This window comes from Pecten maximus, chromosome 16, assembly GCF_902652985.1.
Source record: "Pecten maximus chromosome 16, xPecMax1.1, whole genome shotgun sequence".
Classification (NCBI taxonomy): Eukaryota; Metazoa; Mollusca; class Bivalvia; order Pectinida; family Pectinidae; genus Pecten; species Pecten maximus.
In genome coordinates, this window is record NC_047030.1 from 345,492 (window position 1) to 372,681 (window position 27,190).

The window sequence follows — 27,190 nt, forward strand, 5'->3', positions numbered from 1 at the left end:
CAGTATTTTACATGAATTTCATCAAACTGAATCAGAGAATCAAAGGAAAACAAATACGACATCGGTGTTGGTTTTCGTTAGTTTATGAATCTTGAAATTATACGAACGTCAATATTAAAAACAAACCGGAAGTTTACGTTTGTGGCAGTGTATTTCGTAGAATATTTACGTATTTTAATCTACAATAATCGAGCAGTTTGACATTCTGATATGAAGCCTGCGTAGTCACCTGAATATTTTATATTGCAGCGGTGTTAATTAAACAAAACATTTTCACAAAAAAGACCGCACAATTGTCAAAATGGTTGACACTAATACCACAATGAATGTGAAATTTGCCGTGGTTTGCTCTAGCAATCAAAATAGAAGTATGGAGGCACACAATATTCTCAGGTGAGGGAATGTCTGGTTTAACGGCAAAAATGATGATGTTAATGGATTCGAACACTTTAGGTATAATGACACGATTGAATAAACAACACCAGTCAAATGTCTTTCGAATAAGATGCCCTGTAACCATATTGAGTAAAGGATAAGAAATTGAATTGAAAGCAGTCTGTAGAAACTTGTTGCTTCAAACCCAGGCTCATGTTACATATTTCTATGTTGTTACAATGTTTAACAACCAAACTCTGAAACATATCAGCTTCATAGGAATTTCAGGTTGGTGGGCTTTGTTGGAGATTCAAAAACCTAGATGTGGTTAAGGTTGTTGAGTTTAAAGACTACTTGAGTACAGGAGAGCAGAGGGAGCAGCTATTGTAAAAGTTGGGTGTGTAGGAATTTACTTGGTGAGCAGAAGCTTAAAGTCAATTGGCTTCACTGTTCAGGTCAAACATTGGTGTGACATGACCTACAGCATTTGTCCCTCATTGCACTTGAGCAATATTTTAAACAGGACAAAAACTTGTGGCCCAGCTGGAGTTGACCCTTCTGGAAGAATAGAATGTTTCTACGTCTTAATGATGATAATTGCTTATTAAATGTAAACTTTATTCATTTTTACAACAATTACAAAACGAGTTAAATCAACTTATGTTAATCACTTGTTGCCTGGGATTGAAGAGTGCAAGGGATCCTTTTGGAGAAAACCGAAGAACCCGGGAAAAACCCCAGGTGGTGGGGCAGGTGACTCTATATATCTTTTCTTTTCCTATCAGGGGAATCGAACCCCGTCTGTCTCGAGGAAAGGAAAATGTGTTGGGACTGTGCCACGCAACCAGAGTGGTAGTGAACCAACATTGGGATTTAAGGATGGGTTGCACATTTGTGGAAGTCGTTGGGCTCCCTTTGTTTAAGTTTGTACAACACAAAATAGCAAATAAATTTTTATTATTGTTTAATGCAGATACAAGCAGTAAAGTTTGTTTTGCATGTAGCATTTAAAAAAAATTGCACCATCACAAAAAAAAACCTAAAATATTTCTGAATTTTAAGACTGGAAAGACAAAATTGCTGACAAATAGATTGCCATCTTGTTTTAAGAATACCACATGTTGATGGACTATTATAAGGATAGATTCCTTTAAAATTAGTTGAACCAATCATTAAGGAATATTGCATTTAAATACCCAAATCTGTTGTTTTTAAGATCAATGTTATGATATTGAAAACGGTTTTGACGTCATTTTTTAACCCCAGACAAAGTCTCAAGTGACCTGATCTGATTGCCTTTTGTCTGTTTTGACGTATTTTTCACTCATAATGTCTCATACGTTGTCTGTCCTTAAACAGTTTACATTTTGTACTTCTCAGAAACCCCTGAGCCAATTTTAATGAATCTTTGCCAAAACCTTTTCATGACCAAACGTCAACCAACATTGTTAAAGGGTAAACATTGACTGAAATTTCAAAAATCTTCTTAAAACCTAAAGATAGAATCAACTATTGATAGTGATTTCTAATGGAATTAATTCAAAATTGGTTTGAATAAGCCGATTGGGATGATAGTTTGATGGTATGCACATGTTGGTCTGACTGACCCCAGGGCTGATGTGCGGGGTCGAAAAGGGTCAAATTGACTGAAATATTTCAAAACTCAGGTGACCATTAAGGTCTATGAGCCTCTTTTATTGAAAACAAAATGTTAAATGTGGGATAGGTCATATGACAAATTAATTGATAACAATTTTGCACTTTTTGAAAAAGAAACAACAATGATATTGAAATCCTATTAACCTAATATTAGGTGAGAGAAATATTGAAGGTCAAAAGTGATCGCTTTTCAGATCAGTAACATTCCTACTATAAGATTAATGTCTGCATCCTTGATTCTGTTGACAGTAAGCGTGGATATCGTGTCAAATCGTTTGGGACCGGAAGCCAAGTTAAACTGCCGGGTCCAGCACCAGATCGTCCAAATATTTACGATTTCAACACCACTTATGATGAGATGTATAATGACTTGGTGGACAAAAACCCAGAATTGTATCCTTTTTTGTTTCATACAGGTGTAAGATATGGTAAACAGATTGAAGTTAATTGGGGAGGAAGGTATCTCGGATACACAAACAGGCTGGGTAAATATGTAATGCAACCTGCTTCTGTATTGCATAACAAGGGGAAATGTGCTTGTTACTGCCGCAGCTAAAGTTAAAATTTCACTCAAGCTCAACCAGTGAAGCTCTGGATTAGTAAACCTATGGTCCATGAGCCATCCCTTGGCAGAGGCAACGGGGAAACTATGTACATGTACGCATACACTGTATCTGCTACACTTTTCATTGGTCTTGGGTTAAACTTAATTGAAGGAGATGTTTAAGAGCAGTGAACAAAATATGCTACATTAAAGAATTTACCAAGTTAGAATAGATATTGATGTGATGTATTAGTAAAATATAAAATAAGTATTATCTGTGGAAATGAAGTTTGATACTCATAAATTTCTTCAACATCATAGTGACATTAAATTTGTATAAGTGTTGTATAATACACTGCCAATAACACATACACATGTACTTGCCAATTTCTTTCCATTCCAGTTGTCCTTGTACCTGCGATGCCAATAGAGAAGTGGGCCATTGTTGACAAAGTGAATATGTGGATTGCTGTAGCCTGTATGACTGTATTGGAGAGAAGGTGGTATCAATTCATTCTCATTCCAATATCAATGCTTGTGTGTCTTTGGTGAATGTTCATCAAACAGGAAACAAAAATGTTAATTTATAAATACATGTATGGAATCATCAAACACAATTTTTTTTCTACTTACTCAGAAGGTTCTTAATATTCGTTAATAACATAAAATGTTATTTGCTGTAGTTTGTAGAATTTACCTGTTAAGGTTGTATGCAATGTTTCCATTGTTGAACTCTTCTTTCTTGTAAGGTAACATATTACAGCCTTCAAGACTGGGGTCAGAGGTTAAATCTACTAATTATGTTTGCCATTGATATATCTGATACTACACAAGTATTTATTAGGACTTATTAGGACTACTTGCTATTACTGAAAATTATTTTTGTAGAGATTAATTAGTAGCATTCTTTTCCATGCTGTTGATAAAAAATGTATGCATGTATAAAAGTTCATTAAAGTGTCTCTTTCATTTTGAGTTGTAGGTGTTTTTGAATTAAATTATAATGATTTTATAGCAGGACATGGATATAAGCTTTGTCTTCTTGGCTTTAACCTTTGAAAGTGTTAATTACCAAACTGATTTGGGCATCGGTGTCAAAATTTGACTTTGAATAGAATTGTCCACATATTAAAACTCATTAATTTCCTGGACACTATTAAATAGGATAGATGACAAAATTTCTTCCATGCAGATTTAATGATGAGAATCAGATTTTTTTCCTGAATTCAATAGTAGAGGTTCAAAACCATAACAATCGAGATAAGAAAATTGTTTTTGAACAGGTATCATTAAAAAGTTTCTTTTGATAATATAGAGCATTTTGTTTATTTTTTTTTTCAACATTTTGAGTTATGTCAGGAATACATTAAAAATCATAATGCGTTGTTAGTGGTGATCGATTGCTGAAATCCATGTGGACATAATTGCAAGGGCCTTGTAAAATATATACTGATCTGAGAGTTATGGAAAGAGAACAATTCAATAGAATAGATGTGGAAGATACTATCTGTGTTCCTGATTAATGGCTTGAATCTGTTCTATTATTGTAAGTGGTTAATGATTTAGAAATCTAGTATTCACTTTACAAAGTCTGTCACATCCAGCAATTGTGACCATAACAATGGTCGAATGGATTAGAGGCAGTGTAAACAGTAATTTTCATCAACAGTGGAATCTAACCATCATTTTTGTATGTTTCAACCAGAGGTTCCTGACACAAATGAAGATGGGTTAGATATTTTGAAATAATCTATTATTACATAACATCTAACCTGTATTCTCATCAAGAACTGTTGTTCATTTTTGTAGCTCACTTGCTCAAAGGGCAAGTGAGCTTATGCCGTGGCACGGCGTCCGTAGTCCAGCTGTGAATCCTGCATTAACTTTCCCATTTAAACAACTTCGTCTCTATAATCAAAAGGCCCAGAGACCTAATATTGGGACTGTAGTATGCTGGGATGAAGGGCTACCACCTTTGTTCAAATGAATGACATTAACCTACATTCAAGGTCACAGGGATCAATAGATAAAAATATTTCCATGATTTCCTTTCATTAACTAAAACGTCAAGAGACCTTATAGTTGGCTTGTAGTGTACCTAGGTGAAGGCTAGGAAGTTTGTTCAAATGAATGACTTTGACCATGATTTAAATTTGAAAGAGTTAAATTGGCCAAAATATTGAAAAAGACAACGTTTCAAATAATCACGAGGCCCTGATGTCTTAAATCTGGTCTCTGATACACTTGGTCTTAATTATGTATAAAAAGTATCACTGGATAGCAGGTGAGTGATTCGGGCCCATTGGACCTTTGTTAATCATTTTAGTGTAATCCAACATTAGGTTCCTGACACAAAAGAAGATAGGTTAGATATATGAAATAATCAATTATTATATAATACCTAACCTGTCTTGTTCTGCATCAGGAACCTTTGTTCCCACAAAGTGTCCCACAAATTAAACTTCCATCCATGGAAGAAATTATACTGGACACTGAGAGTACTGCTAGTCATTGAAATAAATCCTTAATTGTCATTCTTCACTCTTTACAATTGAATACTCAGGATCTGATTTTGATTCATACCTAAAGAAAATAGATTTTTGATACAAACTGTCAGAATTAAGATTGAATATGTTCGATGTTTTATAAGATAGTGAAATAACAAGAAGTATCTGAAACAGAGAAAAGAGATAGAATTATTCATAAAATGAGATATTTTCCCTCAGTTTTATATTCGGCCATGTTTATCCATATGGATATAATGTAAGGAAAATTCAATACAATGCAAAAAGTATATTAAATTATAGATGTTGATGCAATATTTAAAGACAAAAAAGTTTGAACTGATTTGTTCCTGATAATTGTGGTTGGGATTATTTCGTGAACAGTAGAAATAATACTTTATAAGTTTCTATACAAATGCACAATATCATCAAAAGCTAATATTATACACCAGTAAACTCTGCAACAAATGATGAAAGTTCAGTGTAAAGACATGAATGTTTACTGCAGTATCCTATAAATACATATTTAAGACCCCTGGCCACAGAATAAAGAAGTAGAAACTCTTGAAAACACCTTTCCTAGCATTAGCATTATTAGCTCACCGGCCTGAAGGACAGTGAACTTATGCCGTGGTCTGGCATCCATCTGGCCATGTCAACTTTCTTTAAACAACTTCTCAGTAACCAATAACCAATAACCAAGAGACCCAGGGAGTAGATATTGGGCCTGTAGTATGCTGGGGTGAATGGCTACCAAGTTTGTTCAAATAAATGACCTTGATCTACATTCACAGGGCTCAAATAGGTTCAAATGTTAAACGACTTCTTCTCAATAACCAAGAGGCCTAGGGAGTTGATATTGGGCCTGTAACATGCTGGGGTGAAAGACTACAAAGTTTGTTCAAATGAATGACCTTGACGTACATTTGAGGTCACAGGGGTCAAATAGACTAAAATCTTTAAACAATGATTTCTCAATAGCCAAGAAACTCTTGAGACCTGATATTGAACCAATAGTATGCTGGAATGAAGGACTAGATTATATTTTTTGACTTTAATAAACCTAGCCTATTCTGATATTTGAATAAAGTGGTAATCGGCATAGTATCTGCAGAAATGACCTAGATCAGCTTCAAAGTTTCTGTAGAATCAAGTGAGCGATACAGGCCCTTTGGGCCTCTTGTATTATAAGGTCTACCTCTGGTTTCTAACATAAATTTCCTGTCACCAGAGCATAGTTTACAAGAGTAACAATTGAGATTGTTGAGGAATAAATCATGGTATCATCAATAAGTGTCTGAGGAAATAAGAAACCATATCATTGAATAAATTGATGTTTTTATTAGAGTTGCCTATTAGGGCCGAATTGTATTTCATAAAAAAAACATATTTTGAAATAATGAATAGTAAGTAGAATTAATTTGAAAAAGTTAGTTTTCACTGTTTTTTACTCGCAGCACAAGTTTACAAGTAAAGCAATATTAATTGCTATATTAGATAAAGGGACATGTGACTTTAAAACCTGAGATTTAATATTTAACAAAATCTTTAAAAACAATTTAAAGCCTGCACTTGCAGGATTCTCTGCATTGCACTCGGTTTCAGAAAACTTTACCAAACCAACGAGATGGCAATCGACGTTTTGCAATACACTGGATCAATTAGGAACTTTTCCTGGAGGCTGACGTTTTGATGGCCTGTCCAGAACCTGCTCATGTCCAAACAACCATGGCTGTTGAGAGAAGAATGAAGTGAAGACAGAAACACCAGAAATTATTATTTGATTGATCGCAATAAAAGGAATATGGATGCTATATTGATATAAATGTCAAAAACACATCCATGTTCCTTGTTTGATCAATAACTTGATGTTAATATGAAAGGAGCTTTGACAGGTATCAGTGCATTTGTATTGAATTGTCAAGGTTTCATCATTCATCATACCATATTTATTCTAATAAACACTTGAAAAATTTTGCATTCTATACCGAAGTGGCATTAAAAAAAAAAATTTAAAAATCCTGAGGGTCAGTCCTGAACATTAAGTATAGATCATGTGAAAAGTTCTTTCATGGTTTGAAAAGATAAAAAATGTAGGAAGAGAGTTTATTGGAATAAATGTGGTATAAGTTATGATTGATATTTGTACAGATTCCATAGCAATGTAACAACACCAAGAATATCCATCAGTTACTTTTATTGATATATTACTGTACAGGAAATATATAACAGTACCTCAACACAAATATAGGAATAAATTACAAATACTACAGCAAAAATATATTACAAATACTACAGCAAAAATATATTACAAATACTACAGCAAAAATAGATTACAAATACTACAGCAAAAATAGATTACAAATACTACAGCAAAAATAGATTATATATTACAATAGGAATATACTGTGTTACATACTACAACAGGAATATATTACAATAGGAATACACTGTATTACATACTACAACAGAAATATATTACAATAGGAATATACTGTTTTACATACTACAACAGGAATATATTACAATAGGAATATACTGTATTACATACTACAACAGGAATATACTGTATTACATACTACAACAGAAATGCATTACAATAGGAATATACTGTATTTCATACTACAACAGAAATATATTACAATAGTAATATACTGTATTACATACTACAACAGGAATATATTACAATAGGAATATACTGTATTACATACTACAACAAAAATATATTACAAGAGGAATATACTGTATTACATACTACAACAGGAATATATTACAAAAGCAATATACTGTATTACATACTACAACAGAAATATATTACAATAGGAATATACTGTATTACATACTACAACAGGAATATATTACAATAGTAATATACTGTATTACATACTACAACAGGAATATATTGCAATAGGAATATACTGTATTACATACTACAACAGGAATATATTACAATAGGAATATACTGTATTACATACAACAACAGGAATATATTACAATAGGAATATACTGTATTACATACTACAACAGAAATATATTACAATAGGAATATACTGTATTACATACAACAACAGGAATATATTACAATAGGAATATACTGTATTACATACTACAACAGGAATATATTACAATAGGCATATACTGTATTACATACTACAGCAGGAATATATTACAATAGGAATATACTGTATTACATACAACAGGAATATATTACAATAGTAATATACTGTATTACATACTACAACAGGAATATATTACAATAGGAATATACTGTATTACTACAGCAGAAATATATTACAATAGGAATATACTGTATTACATACTACAACAGGAATATATTACAATAGGAATATACTGTATTACATACTACAACAGGAATATATTACAATAGGAATATACTGTATTACATACAACAGGAATATATTACAATAGTAATATACTGTATTACATACCACAACAGGAATATATTACAATAGGAATATACTGTATTACATACTACCACAGAAATGCATTACAATAGTAATATACTGTATTACATACTACAACAGGAATATATTACAATAGGAATATACTGTTTTACATATTACAACAGAAATATATTACTATAGGAATATACTGTATTACTAACTACAACAGGAATATATTACAATAGTAATATACTGTATTACATACTACAACAGGAATATATTACAATAGTAATATACTGTATTACATACTACAACAGGAATATATTGCAATAGGAATATACTATATGACATACTACAACAGGAATATATTACAATAGTAGGGTATTACTAACTACAACAGGAATATATTACAATAGGAATATACTGTATTACATACTACAACAGGAATATATTACAATAGTAATATACTGTATTACATACTACAACAGGAATATATTGCAATAGGAATATACTATATGACATACTACAACAGGAATATATTACAATAGTAATATACTGTATTACATGCTACAGCAGTAATATATTACAATAGGAATATACTGTATTACATACAATAGTAATATACTGTATTACATACTACAACAGGAATATATTACAATAGGAATATACTGTATTACTACAGCAGAAATATATTACAATAGGAATATACTGTATTACATACTACAACAGGAATATATTACAATAGGAATATACTGTATTACATACTACAACAGGAATATATTACAATAGGAATATACTGTATTACATACAACAGGAATATATTACAATAGTAATATACTGTATTACATACCACAACAGGAATATATTACAATAGGAATATACTGTATTACATACTACCACAGAAATGCATTACAATAGTAATATACTGTATTACATACTACCACAGAAATGCATTACAATAGGAATATACTGTTTTATACTACAACAGAAATATATTACAATAGGAATATACTGTATAACATACTACAACAGGAATATATTACAATAGGAATATACTGTATTACATACTACAACAGGAATATATTACAATAGGAATATACTGTATTACATACTACAATAGGAATATACTGTATTACATATTACAACAGAAATATATTTCAATAGGAATATACTGTATTACATACTACAACAGGAATATATTACAATAGTAATATACTGTATTACATATTACAATAGGAATATACTGTATTACATACTACAACAGGAATATATTACAATAGTAATATACTGTATTACATATTACAATAGGAATATACTGTATTACATACTACAATAGGAATATACTGTATTACACTACAAGAGGAATATATTACAATAGTAATATACTGTATTACATATTACAATAGGAATATACTGTATTACATACTACAACAGGAATATATTACAATAGTAATATACTGTATTACATACAACAGGAATATATTACAATAGTAATATACTGTATTACATACTACAACAGGAATATATTACAATAGGAATATACTGTATTACTACAGCAGAAATATATTACAATAGGAATGTACTGTATTACATACTACAACAGGAATATATTACAATAGGAATATACTGTATTACATACTACAACAGAAATATATTACAATAGGAATATACTGTATTACATACAACAGGAATATATTACAATAGTAATATACTGTATTACATACCACAACAGGAATATATTACAATAGGAATATACTGTATTACATACTACCACAGAAATGCATTACAATAGTAATATACTGTATTACATACTACCACAGAAATGCATTACAATAGGAATATACTGTTTTATACTACAACAAAAATATATTACAATAGGAATATACTGTATAACATACTACAACAGGAATATATTACAATAGGAATATACTGTATTACATACTACAACAGAAATATATTACAATAGGAATATACTGTATTACATACTACAACAGGAATATATTACAATAGGAATATACTATATTACATACTACAATAGGAATATATTACAATAGGAATATACCGTTTTACATACTACAACAGGAATATATTACAATAGGAATATACTGTATTACATACTACAACAGGAATATATTACAATAGGAATATACCGTATTACATACTACAACAGGAATATATTACATTAGTAATATACTGTTTTACATATTACAATAGGAATATACTGTATTACATACTACAACAGGAATATATTACAATAGTAATATACTGTATTACATATTACAATAGGAATATACTGTATTACATACTACAACAGGAATATATTAATAGTAATATACTGTATTACATATTACAATAGGAATATACTGTATTACATACTACAATAGGAATATACTGTATTACATATTACAACAGAAATATATTACAATAGGAATATACTGTATTACATACTACAACAGGAATATATTACAATAGTAATATACTGTATTACATATTACAATAGGAATATACTGTATTACATACTACAACAGGAATATATTACAATAGTAATATACTGTATTACATATTACAATAGGAATATACTGTATTACATACTACAATAGGAATATACTGTATTACACTACAAGAGGAATATATTACAAAAGGAATATACTGTATTACATACTACAACAGGAATATATTACAATAGGAATATACTGTATTACATACTAGAACAGAAATATATTACAATAGGAATATACTGTATTACATACTACAACAGGAATATATTACAATAGTAATATACTGTATTACATACAACAACAAGAATATATTACAATAGTAATATACTGTATGACATACTACAACAGAAATATATTACAATAGGAATATACTGTATTACATACTACAACAGAAATATATTACAATAGTGATATACTGTATGACATACTACAACAGAAATATATTACAATAGGAATATACTGTATTACATACTAGAACAGAAATATATTACAATAGGAATATACTGTATTACATACTACAACAGGAATATATTACAATAGTAATATACTGTATTACATACAACAACAAGAATATATTACAATAGTAATATACTGTATGACATACTACAACAGAAATATATTACAATAGGAATATACTGTATGACATACTACAACAGGAATATATTACAATAGTAATATACTGTATTACATACTACAACAGAAATATATTACAATAGGAATATACTGTATGACATACTACAACAGGAATATATTACAATAGTAATATACTGTTTTACATACTACAACAGAAATATATTACAATAGTGATATACTGTATGACATACTACAACAGAAATATATTACAATAGGAATATACTGTATTACATACTAGAACAGAAATATATTACAATAGGAATATACTGTATTACATACTACAACAGGAATATATTACAATAGTAATATACTGTATTACATACAACAACAAGAATATATTACAATAGTAATATACTGTATGACATACTACAACAGAAATATATTACAATAGGAATATACTGTATGACATACTACAACAGGAATATATTACAATAGTAATATACTGTATTACATACTACAACAGAAATATATTACAATAGGAATATACTGTATGACATACTACAACAGGAATATATTACAATAGTAATATACTGTTTTACATACTACAACAGAAATATATTACAATAGGAATATACTGTATTATAAATATATATAACATCCACTAAAAACAAAAATAAGAATATATTGCATATACAGTAATACACAAACAATATTACATGCACTATTTCTGCCTCAAAGTGGCCTGGTGTTGGGTGGAAAACAATTTATAACTTAAAGCATGAATATATTTAGATAACACCAATACTTGTACAGTTTACATTTGATATCTAGACTTATTCATAAATGCATCAATCCCTTACTCATTTCTACTACATTGTATGGTAATTATAGAATTCATTTATTTTACAATTACAAGACCATCTAATATTAATCACACTCCAATACATTCTTGTGTCCAATCGGGAAATCAAACCCTGGTCACCTACGTGAAAGGCAAGTGTGTTACCAAGCCACCCATTGAATACTCCCCCCATAAGTTTTCTGGGAAGCATATCAAGCTTGTTGATTTGTTTGCCCATCCATCTTGACAAGGCCATAATTCTGGTTTGACCATCCATCTTGACAAGGCCATAATTCTGGTTTGACCATCCATCTTGACAAGGCCATAATTCTGGTTTGACCATCCATCTTGACAAGGCCATAATTCTGGTTTGACCATCCATCTTGACAAGGCAATAATTCTGTTTGGCTGAAGATAGGTGTAGGTCAGTATGATTTTCTGGATAGATGAAAAGTGACAAGGCAGTTATGTAGTATACTTCTTTCAGGACTGTATGTCAAGGTCAAAATTAACTGCAAGGCATCTAAGGTAAAGTAAGATGTCCTATTAAAGGTCCCTCATTTACTCTGATTACTCATAACATACAGGTCCCTCATTTACTCTGAATACTCATAACATTCAGGTCTCATTTACTCTGAATACTCATAACATACAGGTCCTTCATTTACTCTCAATACTCATAACATACAGGTCCCTCATTTACTCTGAATACTCATAACATACAGGTCCCTCATTTACTCTGAATACTCAACACACAGGTGCCTCATTTACTCTGATTACTCATAACATACAGGTCTCTCATTTACTCTGAATACTCATAACATTCAGGTCTCTCATTTACTCTGAATACTCAACACACAGGTCCCTCATTTACCCTGAATACTCATAACACACAGGTCCCTCATTTACCCTGATTACTCATAACATACAGGTCCCTCATTTACTCTGAATACTCATAACATACAGGTCCCTCATTTACTCTGAATACACATAACATACAGGACCCTCATTTACTCTGAATACACATAACATACAGGTCCCTCATTTACTCTGAATACTCATAACATACAGGTCCCTCATTTACTCTGAATACACATAACATACAGGACCCTCATTTACTCTGAATACTCATAACACACAGGTCCCTCATTTACTCTGAATACTCATAACACACAGGTCCCTCATTTACTCTGAATACTCATAACACACAGGTCCCTCATTTACCATGAATACTCATAACACACAGGTCTCATTTACTCTGAATACTCATAACATACAGGTCTCATTTACTCTGAATACTCATAACACACAGGTCCCTCATTTACTCTGAATACTCATAACACACAGGTCCCTCATTTACCCTGAATACTCATAACACACAGGTCTCATTTACTCTGAATACTCATAACACACAGGTCTCATTTACTCTGAATACTCATAACATACAGGTCTCATTTACTCTGAATACTCATAACATACAGGTCCCTCATTTACTCTGAATACTCATAACATACAGGTCCCTCATTTACTCTGAATACTCATAACACACAGGTCTCATTTACTCTGAATACTCATAACACACAGGTCCCTCATTTACTCTGAATACTCATAACATACAGATCCCTCATTTACTCTGAATACTCATAACATACAGGTCCCTCATTTACTCTGAATAATCATAACACACAGGTCTCATTTACTCTGAATACTCATAACATACAGGTCCCTCATTTACTCTGAATACTCATAACATATAGGTCCCTCATTTACCCTGAATACTCATAACATACAGGTCCCTCATTTACTCTGAATACTCATAACAGAGGTCATACATTCTAACTGAAACACAAAGATCATACATTCAAACTGATACACAGACTCACACATTCAAACTGATACAGAGGTCGCACATTCAAACTGATACACAGGTCATACATTCAAACTGATACAGAGGTCACACATTCAAACTGATACACAGAAGTCATACATTCAAACTGATACAGAGGTCACACATTCAAACTGATGCACAGAGGTCACACATTCAAACTGATACAGAGGTCACACATTCAAAGTGATACACAGAGGTCATACATTCAAACTGATACAGAGGTCACAGATTCAAACTGATGCACAGAGGTCACACATTCAAATTGATACACAGAGATCACATATTCAAACTAATACACAGAGGTCATACATTCAAACTGATACAGTGGTCACACATTCAAACTAATGCACAGAGGTCACATATTCAAACTGATGCTTAGAGAGGGCACACATTCAAACTGATACACAAGAGGTCATACATTCAAACTGATACACAGATGTCACACATTCAAACTAATGCACAGAGGTCACACATTCAAACTGATGCTTAGAGAGGGCACATATTCAAACTGATACAGAGGTCATACATTCAAACTGATACAGAGGTCATACATTCAAACTGATACAGTGGTCACACATTCAAACTGATACAGAGGTCACATATTCAAACTGATACAGAGGTCACACATTCAAACTGATACAGAGGTCACATTCAAACTGATACAGAGGTCACATTCAAACTGATACAGAGGTCACACATTCAAACAGATACAGAGGTCACACATTCAAACTGATACACAGAAGTCATACATTCAAACTGATACAGAGGTCATACATTCAAACTGATACACAGAAGTCATACATTCAAACTGATACAGAGGTCACACATTCAAACTGATACAGAGGTCACACATTCAAACTGATACAGAGGTCACACATTCAAACTGATACAGAGGTCACACATTCAAACTGATACAGAGGTCACACATTCAAACTGATACAGATGTCGCACATCAAAACTGATACAGAGGTCACACATTCAAACTGATACAGAGGTCACACATTCAAACTGATACACAGAGGTCACACATTCAAACTGATACACAGAGGTCACACATTCAAACTGATACAGAGGTCACACATTCAAACTGATACAGAGGTCATACATTTAAACTGATACACAGGTCGCACATTCAAACTGATACAGAGGTCACATATTCAAACTGATACAGAGGTCACACATTCAAACTGATACACAGAGGTCATACATTCAAACTGATACACAGATGTCAACATTCCAAAACTAATGCACAGAGGTCACACATCAAAACTTGATGCTTAGAGAGGGCCACATATTCAAACGATAAGGGTCTTACATTCAAACTGATACAGAGGTCATACATTCAAACTTGATAAGAGTCACGCATCAAAAAATGATACAGAGGTCACACATTCAAACTGATACACAAGAGGTCATACATTCAAACTGATACACAGATGTCACACATTCAAACTAATGCACAGAGGTCACACATTCAAACTGATGCTTAGAGAGGGCACATATTCAAACTGATACAGAGGTCATACATTCAAACTGATACAGAGGTCATACATTCAAACTGATACAGACGTCACGCATTCAAACTAATACAGAGGTTACACATTCAAACTGATACTGACGTCACACATTCAAACTGATACGCAGAGGTCACACATTCAAACTGATACAGAGGTCACACATTCAAACTGATAAAGTGGTCACATTCAAACTGATACAGAGGTCACTCATTCAAACTGATACACAGATGTCATACATTCAAACTGATACAGAGGTCACTCATTCAAACTGATACACAGATGTCATACATTCAAACTGATACAGTGGTCACACATTCAAACTGATACAGAGGTCACACATTCAAACTGATACAGAGGTCACACATTCAAACTGATACAGAGGTCACTCATTCAAACTGATACACAGGTCATACATTCAAACTGATACAGAGGTCACTCATTCAAACTGATACACAGGTCATACATTCAAACTGATACAGAGGTCACTCATTCAAACTGATACAGAGGTCACATATTCAAACTGATACAGAGGTCACACATTCAAACTGATACACAAGAGGTCATACATTCAAACTGATACACAGATGTCACACATTCAAACTAATGCACAGAGGTCACACATTCAAACTGATGCTTAGAGAGGGCACATATTCAAACTGATACAGAGGTCATACATTCAAACTGATACAGAGGTCATACATTCAAACTGATACAGACGTCACGCATTCAAACTAATACAGAGGTTACACATTCAAACTGATACTGACGTCACACATTCAAACTGATACACAGAGGTCACACATTCAAACTGATACAGAGGTCACACATTCAAACTGATAAAGTGGTCACATTCAAACTGATACAGAGGTCACTCATTCAAACTGATACACAGATGTCATACATTCAAACTGATACAGAGGTCACTCATTCAAACTGATACACAGATGTCATACATTCAAACTGATACAGTGGTCACACATTCAAACTGATACAGAGGTCACACATTCAAACTGATACAGAGGTCACACATTCAAACTGATACAGAGGTCACTCATTCAAACTGATACACAGGTCATACATTCAAACTGATACAGAGGTCACTCATTCAAACTGATACACAGGTCATACATTCAAACTGATACAGAGGTCACTCATTCAAACTGATACACAGATGTCATACATTCAAACTGATACAGAGGTCACACATTCAAACTGATACAGAGGTCACACATTCAAACTGATACAGAGGTCACTCATTCAAACTGATACACAGGTCATACATTCAAACTGATACAGAGGTCACTCATTCAAACTGATACACAGATGTCATACATTCAAACTGATACAGTGGTCACACATTCAAACTGATACAGAGGTCACACATTCAAACTGATACAGATGTCATACATTCAAACTGATACAGTGGTCACACATTCAAACTGATACAGATGTCACACATTCAAACTGATACAGTGGTCACACATTCAAACTGATACAGTGGTCACATTCAAACTGATACAGAGGTCACACATTCAAACTGATACAGAGGTCACACATTCAAACTGATACAGTGGACACATTCAAACTGATACACAAGAGGTCATACATTCAAACTGATACACAGATGTCACACATTCAAACTAATGCACAGAGGTCACACATTCAAACTGATGCTTAGAGAGGGCACATATTCAAACTGATACAGAGGTCATACATTCAAACTGATACAGAGGTCATACATTCAAACTGATACAGACGTCACACATTCAAACTAATACAGAGGTTACACATTCAAACTGATACTGACGTCACACATTCAAACTGATACACAGAGGTCACACATTCAAACTGATACAGAGGTCACACATTCAAACTGATAAAGTGGTCACATTCAAACTGATACAGAGGTCACTCATTCAAACTGATACACAGATGTCATACATTCAAACTGATACAGAGGTCACTCATTCAAACTGATACACAGATGTCATACATTCAAACTGATACAGTGGTCACACATTCAAACTGATACAGAGGTCACACATTCAAACTGATACAGAGGTCACACATTCAAACTGATACAGAGGTCACTCATTCAAACTGATACACAGGTCATACATTCAAACTGATACAGAGGTCACTCATTCAAACTGATACACAGGTCATACATTCAAACTGATACAGAGGTCACTCATTCAAACTGATACACAGATGTCATACATTCAAACTGATACAGTGGTCACACATTCAAACTGATAAAGAGGTCACACATTCAAACTGATACAGAGGTCACACATTCAAACTGATACAGAGGTCACACATTCAAACTGATACAGATGTCACACATTCAAACTGATACAGTGGTCACACATTCAAACTGATACAGTGGTCACATTCAAACTGATACAGAGGTCACACATTCAAACTGATACAGAGGTCACACATTCAAACTGATACAGTGGTCACATTCAAACTGATACAGAGGTCACACATTCAAACTGATACAGAGGTCACACATTCAAACTGATACAGAGGTCACACATTCAAACTGATACAGAGGTCACACATTCAAACTGATACAGAGGTCACACATTCAAACTGATACAGAGGTCACACATTCAAATTCAAACTGATACAGAGGTCACACATTCAAACTGATACAGAGGTCACACATTCAAACTGATACAGTGGTCACATTCAAACTGATACAGTGGTCACATTCAAACTGATACAGAGGTCACACATTCAAACTGATACAGAGGTCATACATTCAAACTGATACACAGAGGTCATACATTCAAACCGATACACAGGTCATACATTCAAACTGTTACAGAGGTCACATATTCAAACTGATACAGAGGTCACATATTCAAACTAATACAGAGATCATACATTCAAACTGATACACAAAGGTCATACATTCAAACTGATACACAAAGGTCATACATTCAAACTGATACATAGAGGTCACACATTCAGACTAATTCACTGATCAACGTCACACATAGTATGAGGTTGTGCATTAAAATCACTTGGTTCACATTAAACTCTATTCCATAGAGGTAGTGTGTAGATATGTATACAAAAGTTACATTCCAACTGACCTGAAGGACAATTTAAGGTCACTCCAATATAAAAAGGTCACACCGCTATGTATAAACATTTGCCGGAGTATGTACAGGGCATATAATGTTATTGCTTGACATTGATGTCACTGTGATATGACCCTGGTATGTTATGGACAATTAATGTAAAGATCCCTCGGACTAATGGTATTGTACACGGATGACAAAATTTAACCCTAGTAAAGAGCAGTTTCACAATACATAGATAAAAAAAAAAAATTATTTTGTTATGACTGGTAAATTAGAGATCACACATTGACACCAATATGCAGAGGTCAACCATTGACCCAAGTTCAAAGATCGGCCATTGACCTAAGTTCTAACATATCACATATTTGTAGAATCAATGTGTTATTCCTTACAAATAAAAGTCCAATATTGATATAGTTTACCAGTTATAATGTATTGGTCTATATGGACACTTCCAAAGATATGCCACACAGCTTAAATAATTACATCCTATCAAAAACAAGCATATACCCCAGGTCAAAGGTCAAGTTTTCATGACTACTCTCTAGACAATAATGAATGGTTAAAGATAAATCGATGAGAAGGAAACCATACCTTCATCTTTCATAGATAGTGTGTAGTGCACAGAAATTGGTCTCTTGACCTTGACCTACAAAATTTGAAGTTCAATTTTCCTGGAGCAGTACTATTAGAACTTGAAGCATATTTTCACCACCCACAAGAGGAGTGTATCACACGAAGATTAGATCACTATGACCTTGACCTCAATGCTGTTACGTCCAACATATATTGATATGTGTCACCTGATTTCATATTGAAATGTACCACTAGAGACCATGTTTGTACGTGTCACTTTAGGGATCGTGTTTGTACGTGTCACATTAGGGACCATGTTTGTACGCGTCACTTTAGGGATCGTGTTTGTACATGTCACATTAGGGACCATGTTTGTATGTGTCACTTTAGAGACCATGTTGGTATGTGTCACTTTAGGGACCATGTTTGTATGTGTCACTTTAGGGACCATGTTTGTATGTGTCACTTTAGGGACCATGTTTTCACGTGTCACTTTAGGGACCATGTTTGTACGTGTCACTTTAGGGACCATGTTTGTACATGTCACTTTAGGGACCATGTTTGTATGTGTCACTTTAGGGACCATGTTTGTACGTGTCACTTTAGGGACCATGTTTGTACGCGTCACTTTAGGGACCATGTTTGTACGTGTCACTTTAGGGACCATGTTTGTACATGTCACTTTAGGGACCATGTTTGTACGTGTCACTTTAGAGACCATGTTGGTATGTACCAATAGAGATCGGGTTTGTACGTGTCACTTTAGGGACCATGTTGGTACATGTTATCAGAAAACATAATTTTGTGGTATAAAGTAGCCTTTGGAAAAAGAAACTTACTTTGATGTCATGCATGTGTTGAGTGATATTTGAAGGTTTTGATTTATTTTATTACATTATTGAAAAGAAGTTTTGATCCCTTTTAGAATTTAGAAATTATTTGGTTTGGATTTACATTTGATCCTTAACTGTGATAATCAGATATACACAAAATGGAATCCTACACATGTTGGACAGAAATAGACGAATCAAACCAAAGCCAGAGAGGTTTCAATCATGCATGGAAAGATTCAACGTGATTGTGACGTGTGAGGAGCGTGTGTATGACCAAGTGATTGATGGTTAGTCTACTGTAGATCTGCAACACATTTATTGTTTATGATTACCATATTTATCCTCATCTAAGCCCCCTCTCCTACTGTAAAAGTTACGTCCATATTTATCCTCATCTAAGCCCCCTCTCCTACTGTAAAAGTAAAGAACCATATTTATCCTCATCTAAGCCCCCTCTCCTACTGTAAAAGTAAAGTACCATATTTATCCTCAAATAAGCCCCATGTGTAAAAGTTGCGTCCATATTTATCCTCAAATAAGCCCCTAGTGTAAAACTAAAGTACCATATTTATCCTCTAATAAGCCCTCTCACATAATGTAAAAGTTAATAAGTACAGTATCGATCCTCAAATAAGCCACCTCCCCTAATGTAAAACTTCCCTATTGTATAAAAATAAGGACAATATTTATCCTTATATAAGCCCCCTTTAGATATCTCAACTTTAGTATTTGTCAAGCCTTAATGAAGTCTAAGATCAAAGGAAAGGGTTATTTTCAGTGGCTAATATCATGTGAAATGTTTCTTAATTGTGAACAAGAATGATCCTCATGGTCAGTTTTCCTCCCAACGATTTGTCAACCTGTATTCACGAGGGGAATGCAGCATATTTACAATTCATGATTACATACTTGTCTGAAGTTCATGCTGTTAAATTGTACAGATTTGGAGAATCGTTTAAAGGACCAATGTGAGCCAGTACACATTATCAACCTTGATATACAGGATAACCACGAAGAGGCAACTATTGGAGCTTTCATGATTTGTGACCTGGCTAGCATGGTGAGTATTCTACAACATTTTCATTAATGCAAATAAACCGGTTTATGTATTTTTCAGATATAACATTTCTTGCATAAATCTTCGACAGACATTCCAATGTCCGTAAAACCTTTTAAAAGTCTTTGTCAAAAATCACTAGGTTGTCAAAAGTCACTAGATTGTCAAAAATCACTAGGTTGTCAAAAATCACTAGTTGTCAAAAATCACTAGGTTGTCAAAAGTCACTAGGTTGTCAAAAGTCACTAGGTTGTCAAAAATCACTAGGTTGTCAAAAGTCACTAGGCCTGTCCATAAATCAACAACTCTGGTCTAATTTACAAAATCATGAAAATTATTTTGATCGTGATAATGAAAGCGGCCTTGATGTTTTATCTGCAAAGGGAAGTAACTGATGTGATTCACTTGCTGCAAACAAGTCTGATGTTTTTCCAGCACAAATATCATTGAGTTGGTGTTTCTATTGTAAATAGATACCTCTTTAGTTGGCATCAGTCAAAGATATTACAACAATTATTGGAACGCAAATGTGTAATGAGATATTCTTATAATGTTTTAATGTTTGTTTTAGTTGGTGGAATCGGATGACCTTGATAATGACATGGATGAAATTATTCAAGATTTTGAAACTAGAGCACAGCGACCTATTCTCCATACGGTTATATTCTATTGAACAGTCTGGACATTTTTATCCATTCTGGAATGGATTGTCATTTTAGATTGTACAGATCTTGTGTTTGGTGAACATTTCATGTTATTTGTCCTTATGACACTCTGTGAACAGTTTGTAATTGTACACTTGCAGTGATAAAGATTGAATTGAGTGTGTTTGTACATGCTCATAAGAAAGAGTTGATAGTCTTTCATTTCAATTTAGCAAACATATTACTTTTATTTGTCATCATGCAGGATTTACATTTAGTTAACAGTGAGATGTATCTATGGACATCAATTGTATAGGTAAAACAATCAGTTTTATCTGTACTCAGAAATAGCTTTGTTGATTGTAAATTATATTTGCAGTTATGTGCACTTGTTAAGACAGACCAATGGCTTATTTACAGTATTCAGTAACTGCTTTAAGAAGTTTTGGTCTGAATTGATATATCATAAGATTATGTCAAACAATTTTTCTGACGTTAATCATACACACATTATGTATTTTAAGAATGATGGATGATTGAATTAATGGTTTGGCAAAAAAATTATTTTTGAAATTGTTCCATAAAATGTATTTTATTATACATTTAACTCTGAACAATGAATGCTTCCATTCAGGAGTAACAAAGATAATGATGTCATATTCAGGAGACAAGGGAGGTAACTCTGAGTCAGAAAAGTTCCATCTTAGAGCTGTTAGGAACTAAGAGGCTCTTTTCAAAATCATTCTTGTTGTTATGAATGAGATAAGCACTAGACATGCTGGGAATAATCTTTTTGAAATTAAAATCGTATTGGGACTTATCTGGTTGTAAGTGAGAGAATTATTAAAAGCTTGAATTGTTTTTTAATGTACAATTAAGACCTTTAAAATAGACATTAAACAAATCTACTTCTAATTAAGTTGTCAAAAGATTGAAATTGGAGATAAGAAGTTGGTTAGGTAAATTGTAAGGGAACAGATATCAGATATGTATAAATAGATAATTATATTTTTATTTTTAATTATCATATAATGATATGTGGTGTTAAGAGGATGGACCACCCCCTGTCAAGACACGACAGAATATTTGTTTTCTTTTCTGTGATGATGTCCAATACCTTTAGAATATAGGAATGAAATGTACATATTCCTTACTTGTCTGAATCTTAGTTTTGTATAATTAAAATATTTCAAATGTCAAAAGACCAAAATAGTGCTATGAAATGTATCAAATAACTGCACTTGTATTTGTAGTATACAGGTACATGAATGATGAATGCTGTGAGAATATGTCGCAGTCTGGGGTAAAGGAAGTTTTTAGTCAAGTTTACTTGTATTACACAAAATTTTCAAGGTAAAAAGTAATAAACAGATTTGAATCACAGGGTACAAATACAACCTGTCGTCCTTGATCAGTAATGTATGTGTTAGATAGTACCTATATGGATGGTGGGTTGAGCCAAGTCACTGTCATGGTATGAATATGTATGGAGCGATATTCAGCAAAAAAAAAAACTTGAAAATTTGATCTATTGTATTTTTTGTGCTGTTGTTATCATAGCTTACTTAGTCATTTAAGCGTTTGACTCGGAGCTTATTCATAGTGTTAATTGTCTGTACACCAATGATGGTAGTACAGTAATATGACACCACTTTGGATGTTTATGGTTTGTTTATAAAGTGGGGATTGTATATGCGTTGTAGACCTATAAAGTGTTTCTCTGCCATTCTTCATCTTTTATATGACTCCAGTGCCCTACATTATGCTTTAATTGGTACCTAAATTTTGGGTACATTAGTCAATTTGAAGTATGGCTTCAGTAAATGGAATAGCCAACATCCAGTATATTAGACTGATTTGTATCATACAGGGGAAGTGAACAGACCTTTTATGATTAACTGAGTAATTGTAAAAAAAAACCCATTAATTTATGAAAAATAAGTTTATTTTTGATATTTTGTTTGATACTTTAGTTTGATATTATTTTCGACATTTTTGCCACTTGTGGTAAAGTTAATAATTAAGTGATGATGACTTCACATTCTCTGAACTAAATACAATACAAATTATACATATTGATTAATGAAGGGAGACATTTTTCACAAAAAGATCTTTACAAATAACTACATAAATTGTCAGTGTTACACAATTGTGAATAGGAGGTGCATCAAGATATCTAGAATTCATCATGATTAAGTTTTGTTCACGATAATAATAATGGTACAAGAATGACACCCACCTGTTATGATGTTCTTGACAATTGTTATATCTTGCGTAACAATGTACATTTGATGAATATGTAATAAAACATGCCAAATATCATTTCCGTTCATTTTTATCTCCCCTGCCGAAAAGGACATGCAAGTTTATGCCATGGTACTAGGTCAGTCCATCTTTAATTTTTCCCTTTAAACAATGATTTGCCAATAACCAAGAGGTTCTAGGTTGTGCTATTAGGTCTTCAAATGAGTGACCTTGACCTACATTTAAGGTAACACCAGGTCAAATGTGTTAAATCTTAAAACAACTTTTAATAACAAACAACAGTCCAAAGCACACTAGATTGAAGGGCTATCAAGGTCTTCAAATGAGTGACCTTGACCTACATTTAAGGTAACACCAGGTCAAATGTGTTAAATCTTAAAACAACTTTTAATAACAAACAACAGTCCAAAGCACACTAGATTGAAGGGCTATCAAGGTCTTCAAATGTGTGACCTTGACATACATTTAAGGTCACACAAGGTCAAATGTGTTAAATCTTAAAACAACTTTTGATAACAAACAACAGTCCAAAGCATTCCTTTGCCAAGGGGACTCGTTATTGATTAAACATAACATTGGATATGCCCCTTCTTCTACACATGGATTTGTCTAAATAGGGAATTACTAAAAACATACTCATCAACAGTTATGATCATTTAAAGATTGCCTAGCCTGTGTGGGTTTGGTTTTGTATTGTTAAACGTCCTATAAAAGTGTGCCTGTTTGGGGAGGCTGCAGTATGTTTGGGTTTGTCATCTTGTGATAGCACGAAGATAATGCTGACTTTATAGTGCTACCTCACTGAAGCATACTGCCTAAGACACCCAGCAGGGCACCACACCCGGTCACACCAGATGTTTAAATCATCCTACATACGTGGTCCCTCCATAAACAATCCTTAATATAGAGATATAGGTTCCCCTTGATTTTTGATCAAGAAAAAAAACAGCTAACATGTGGCCATCTAAGATATTTCTCAATCTTCCCCTTCATCCATACATGTAGTTGTGCCAATTCAATTCTAATTCTGATTATATCTTGGATTTTAGCAAATGAAAATATTTCTTGAGAAGCTCTGAAGGAATAACTCTATTTTTAAATTGATCAGCAAAAACAAAATGGTTGACAGGCAGCCATCTTGGATGTTTGCAGTCTGTTTGTTATTTCACAAGACTTGATGTAATGTCAAAAGTGAGAAAGTCAAGGGAGGCATTAAGAAGATAAAAGGTGTGAAAAGATAAGGTCCCAAATTTAGTCGCCTCTTACGATCATGCAAGGGGGACAGCTGGTACCATTCTTTTGCCCTACCTTCAGGGCAATAGGTCAGAGTTGGGGCCAGTATAGACAATTTTAAACCTGCCCAAACAGGCATTAAGCGTATGCCCAGTTGCAGCATCTTTTTTATGTATCAACTTTTCCAAAAATATTGATAAACTACTTCTCATCAATAATTAAGCAGCTCATGATCAGAGACCTGATATTGGGCCTGTAGCATGCTGGGGTGATGGGCTACCATTTTATTGCAATGAATGACCTTGACCTACATTCAAGGTCACAGGGGTCAAATAGGCTAAAATCCTTTTTAAAAACTTATCAATAATCAAGAGACCTGATATTGGGCCTGTAGCATGCTGGAGTGGAGGGCTACCAAATTGTTCAAACGAATGATCTTGACCTACATTCAAGGTCACAGGGGTTAATCTTTAAACAGTGATTTCTCAATGACCAAGAAACACAGAGCCTGGTATTGAGACAATAGTATGCTGGATATTTGAATAAAGTGGTAATAAGCTTAGTATCTGCATTACTTTAGAAGCAGGTGAGCGATACAAACCCACTAGACCTCTTGTTTTGTTGGCCCCCATGACCAAGTCTTGCTCTCGAACTATTTTTGCAGCATTGGCATTGGGTACCTATCCATATATTGGGATATGTATTCTGTTTCTTGGTACTTGAGTTGTAAAATGGAATTGTTTACATCATCACCCAATTAACCATATTATACCACGACCATGGATTGACAGATGAACTTAATCAAGCATGCAAATAACCTTGGATATTGGTTAATTAGTCCTAAATTAGAGTATCGAAAATGTCGAGATTGCCAGCTTTACCATTTACAAACACAGGTGAGGATGTATTGAAGGTGCCTGTGAACTATCAGCTATCTGGACAGCTTCTGAATAAAAATTATGGGATTTACCAGCCTTTTAATCATAATATGAAAACCATTGAAATATCCATCATATTATTGAGATATTTTGTTTGCTTTACATGAATTAAGAATATATCCTACTACTGTAGCATGTGTCCACGAGTAATAGCCTTGACATCTATATGATGAGTTCCTGGCTTTTAACCCAGGTGTAATATACAGATCCCAACAAGTATGTTTTCAAGCGTAATCATATAATGAATGTGATTTTAGTGACCGGTTTACGCAAGATCACCAGTGTACAAGGATGTAGGTTTACTCAATATCATGCGTGTATATCAACTCAATTTTACTCAAGGTCATGAGTGTATGTAAACTCAAGTTTATTCAATGTCATCAGTGTATAGACTCAAGTTTACTCAAGGTCATCAGTGTATATAGACTCAAGTTTACTCAAGGTCATCAGTGTATAGACTCCAATTTACTCAAGATCATCAGTGTATATAGACTCAAGTTTATTCAATGTCATCAGTGTATATAGACTCAAGGTCATCAGTGTATATACATGTAGACTCAAGTTTACTCAAGGTCATCAGTGTATAGACTCAAATTTACTCAAGATCATCAGTGTATATAGACTCAAATTTACTCAAAGTCATTAGTATAAATAGACTCAAATTTACTCAAGAACATCAGTGTATATAGACTCAAGTTTACTCAAGGTCATCAGTGTATGTAGACTCAAGTTTACTCAAGGTC

At 33.3% G+C, this 27,190-nt stretch overlaps 1 protein-coding gene across 1 annotated transcript; it reads left to right on the top strand.

Moving 5' to 3' along the window:
- The first annotated feature begins 115 nt into the window (after positions 1 to 115).
- LOC117345108 (RNA polymerase II subunit A C-terminal domain phosphatase SSU72-like) lies at positions 116 to 24,333 on the top strand. Its single transcript, XM_033908063.1, has 5 exons — positions 116 to 393; positions 2,284 to 2,427; positions 20,458 to 20,597; positions 21,252 to 21,370; positions 21,939 to 24,333. Exons 1-5 carry the CDS (start codon positions 302 to 304, stop codon positions 22,038 to 22,040), a joined length of 597 nt encoding a protein of 198 aa, XP_033763954.1. The 5' UTR covers positions 116 to 301; the 3' UTR covers positions 22,041 to 24,333.
- The last annotated feature ends 2,857 nt before the right edge of the window (positions 24,334 to 27,190 follow it).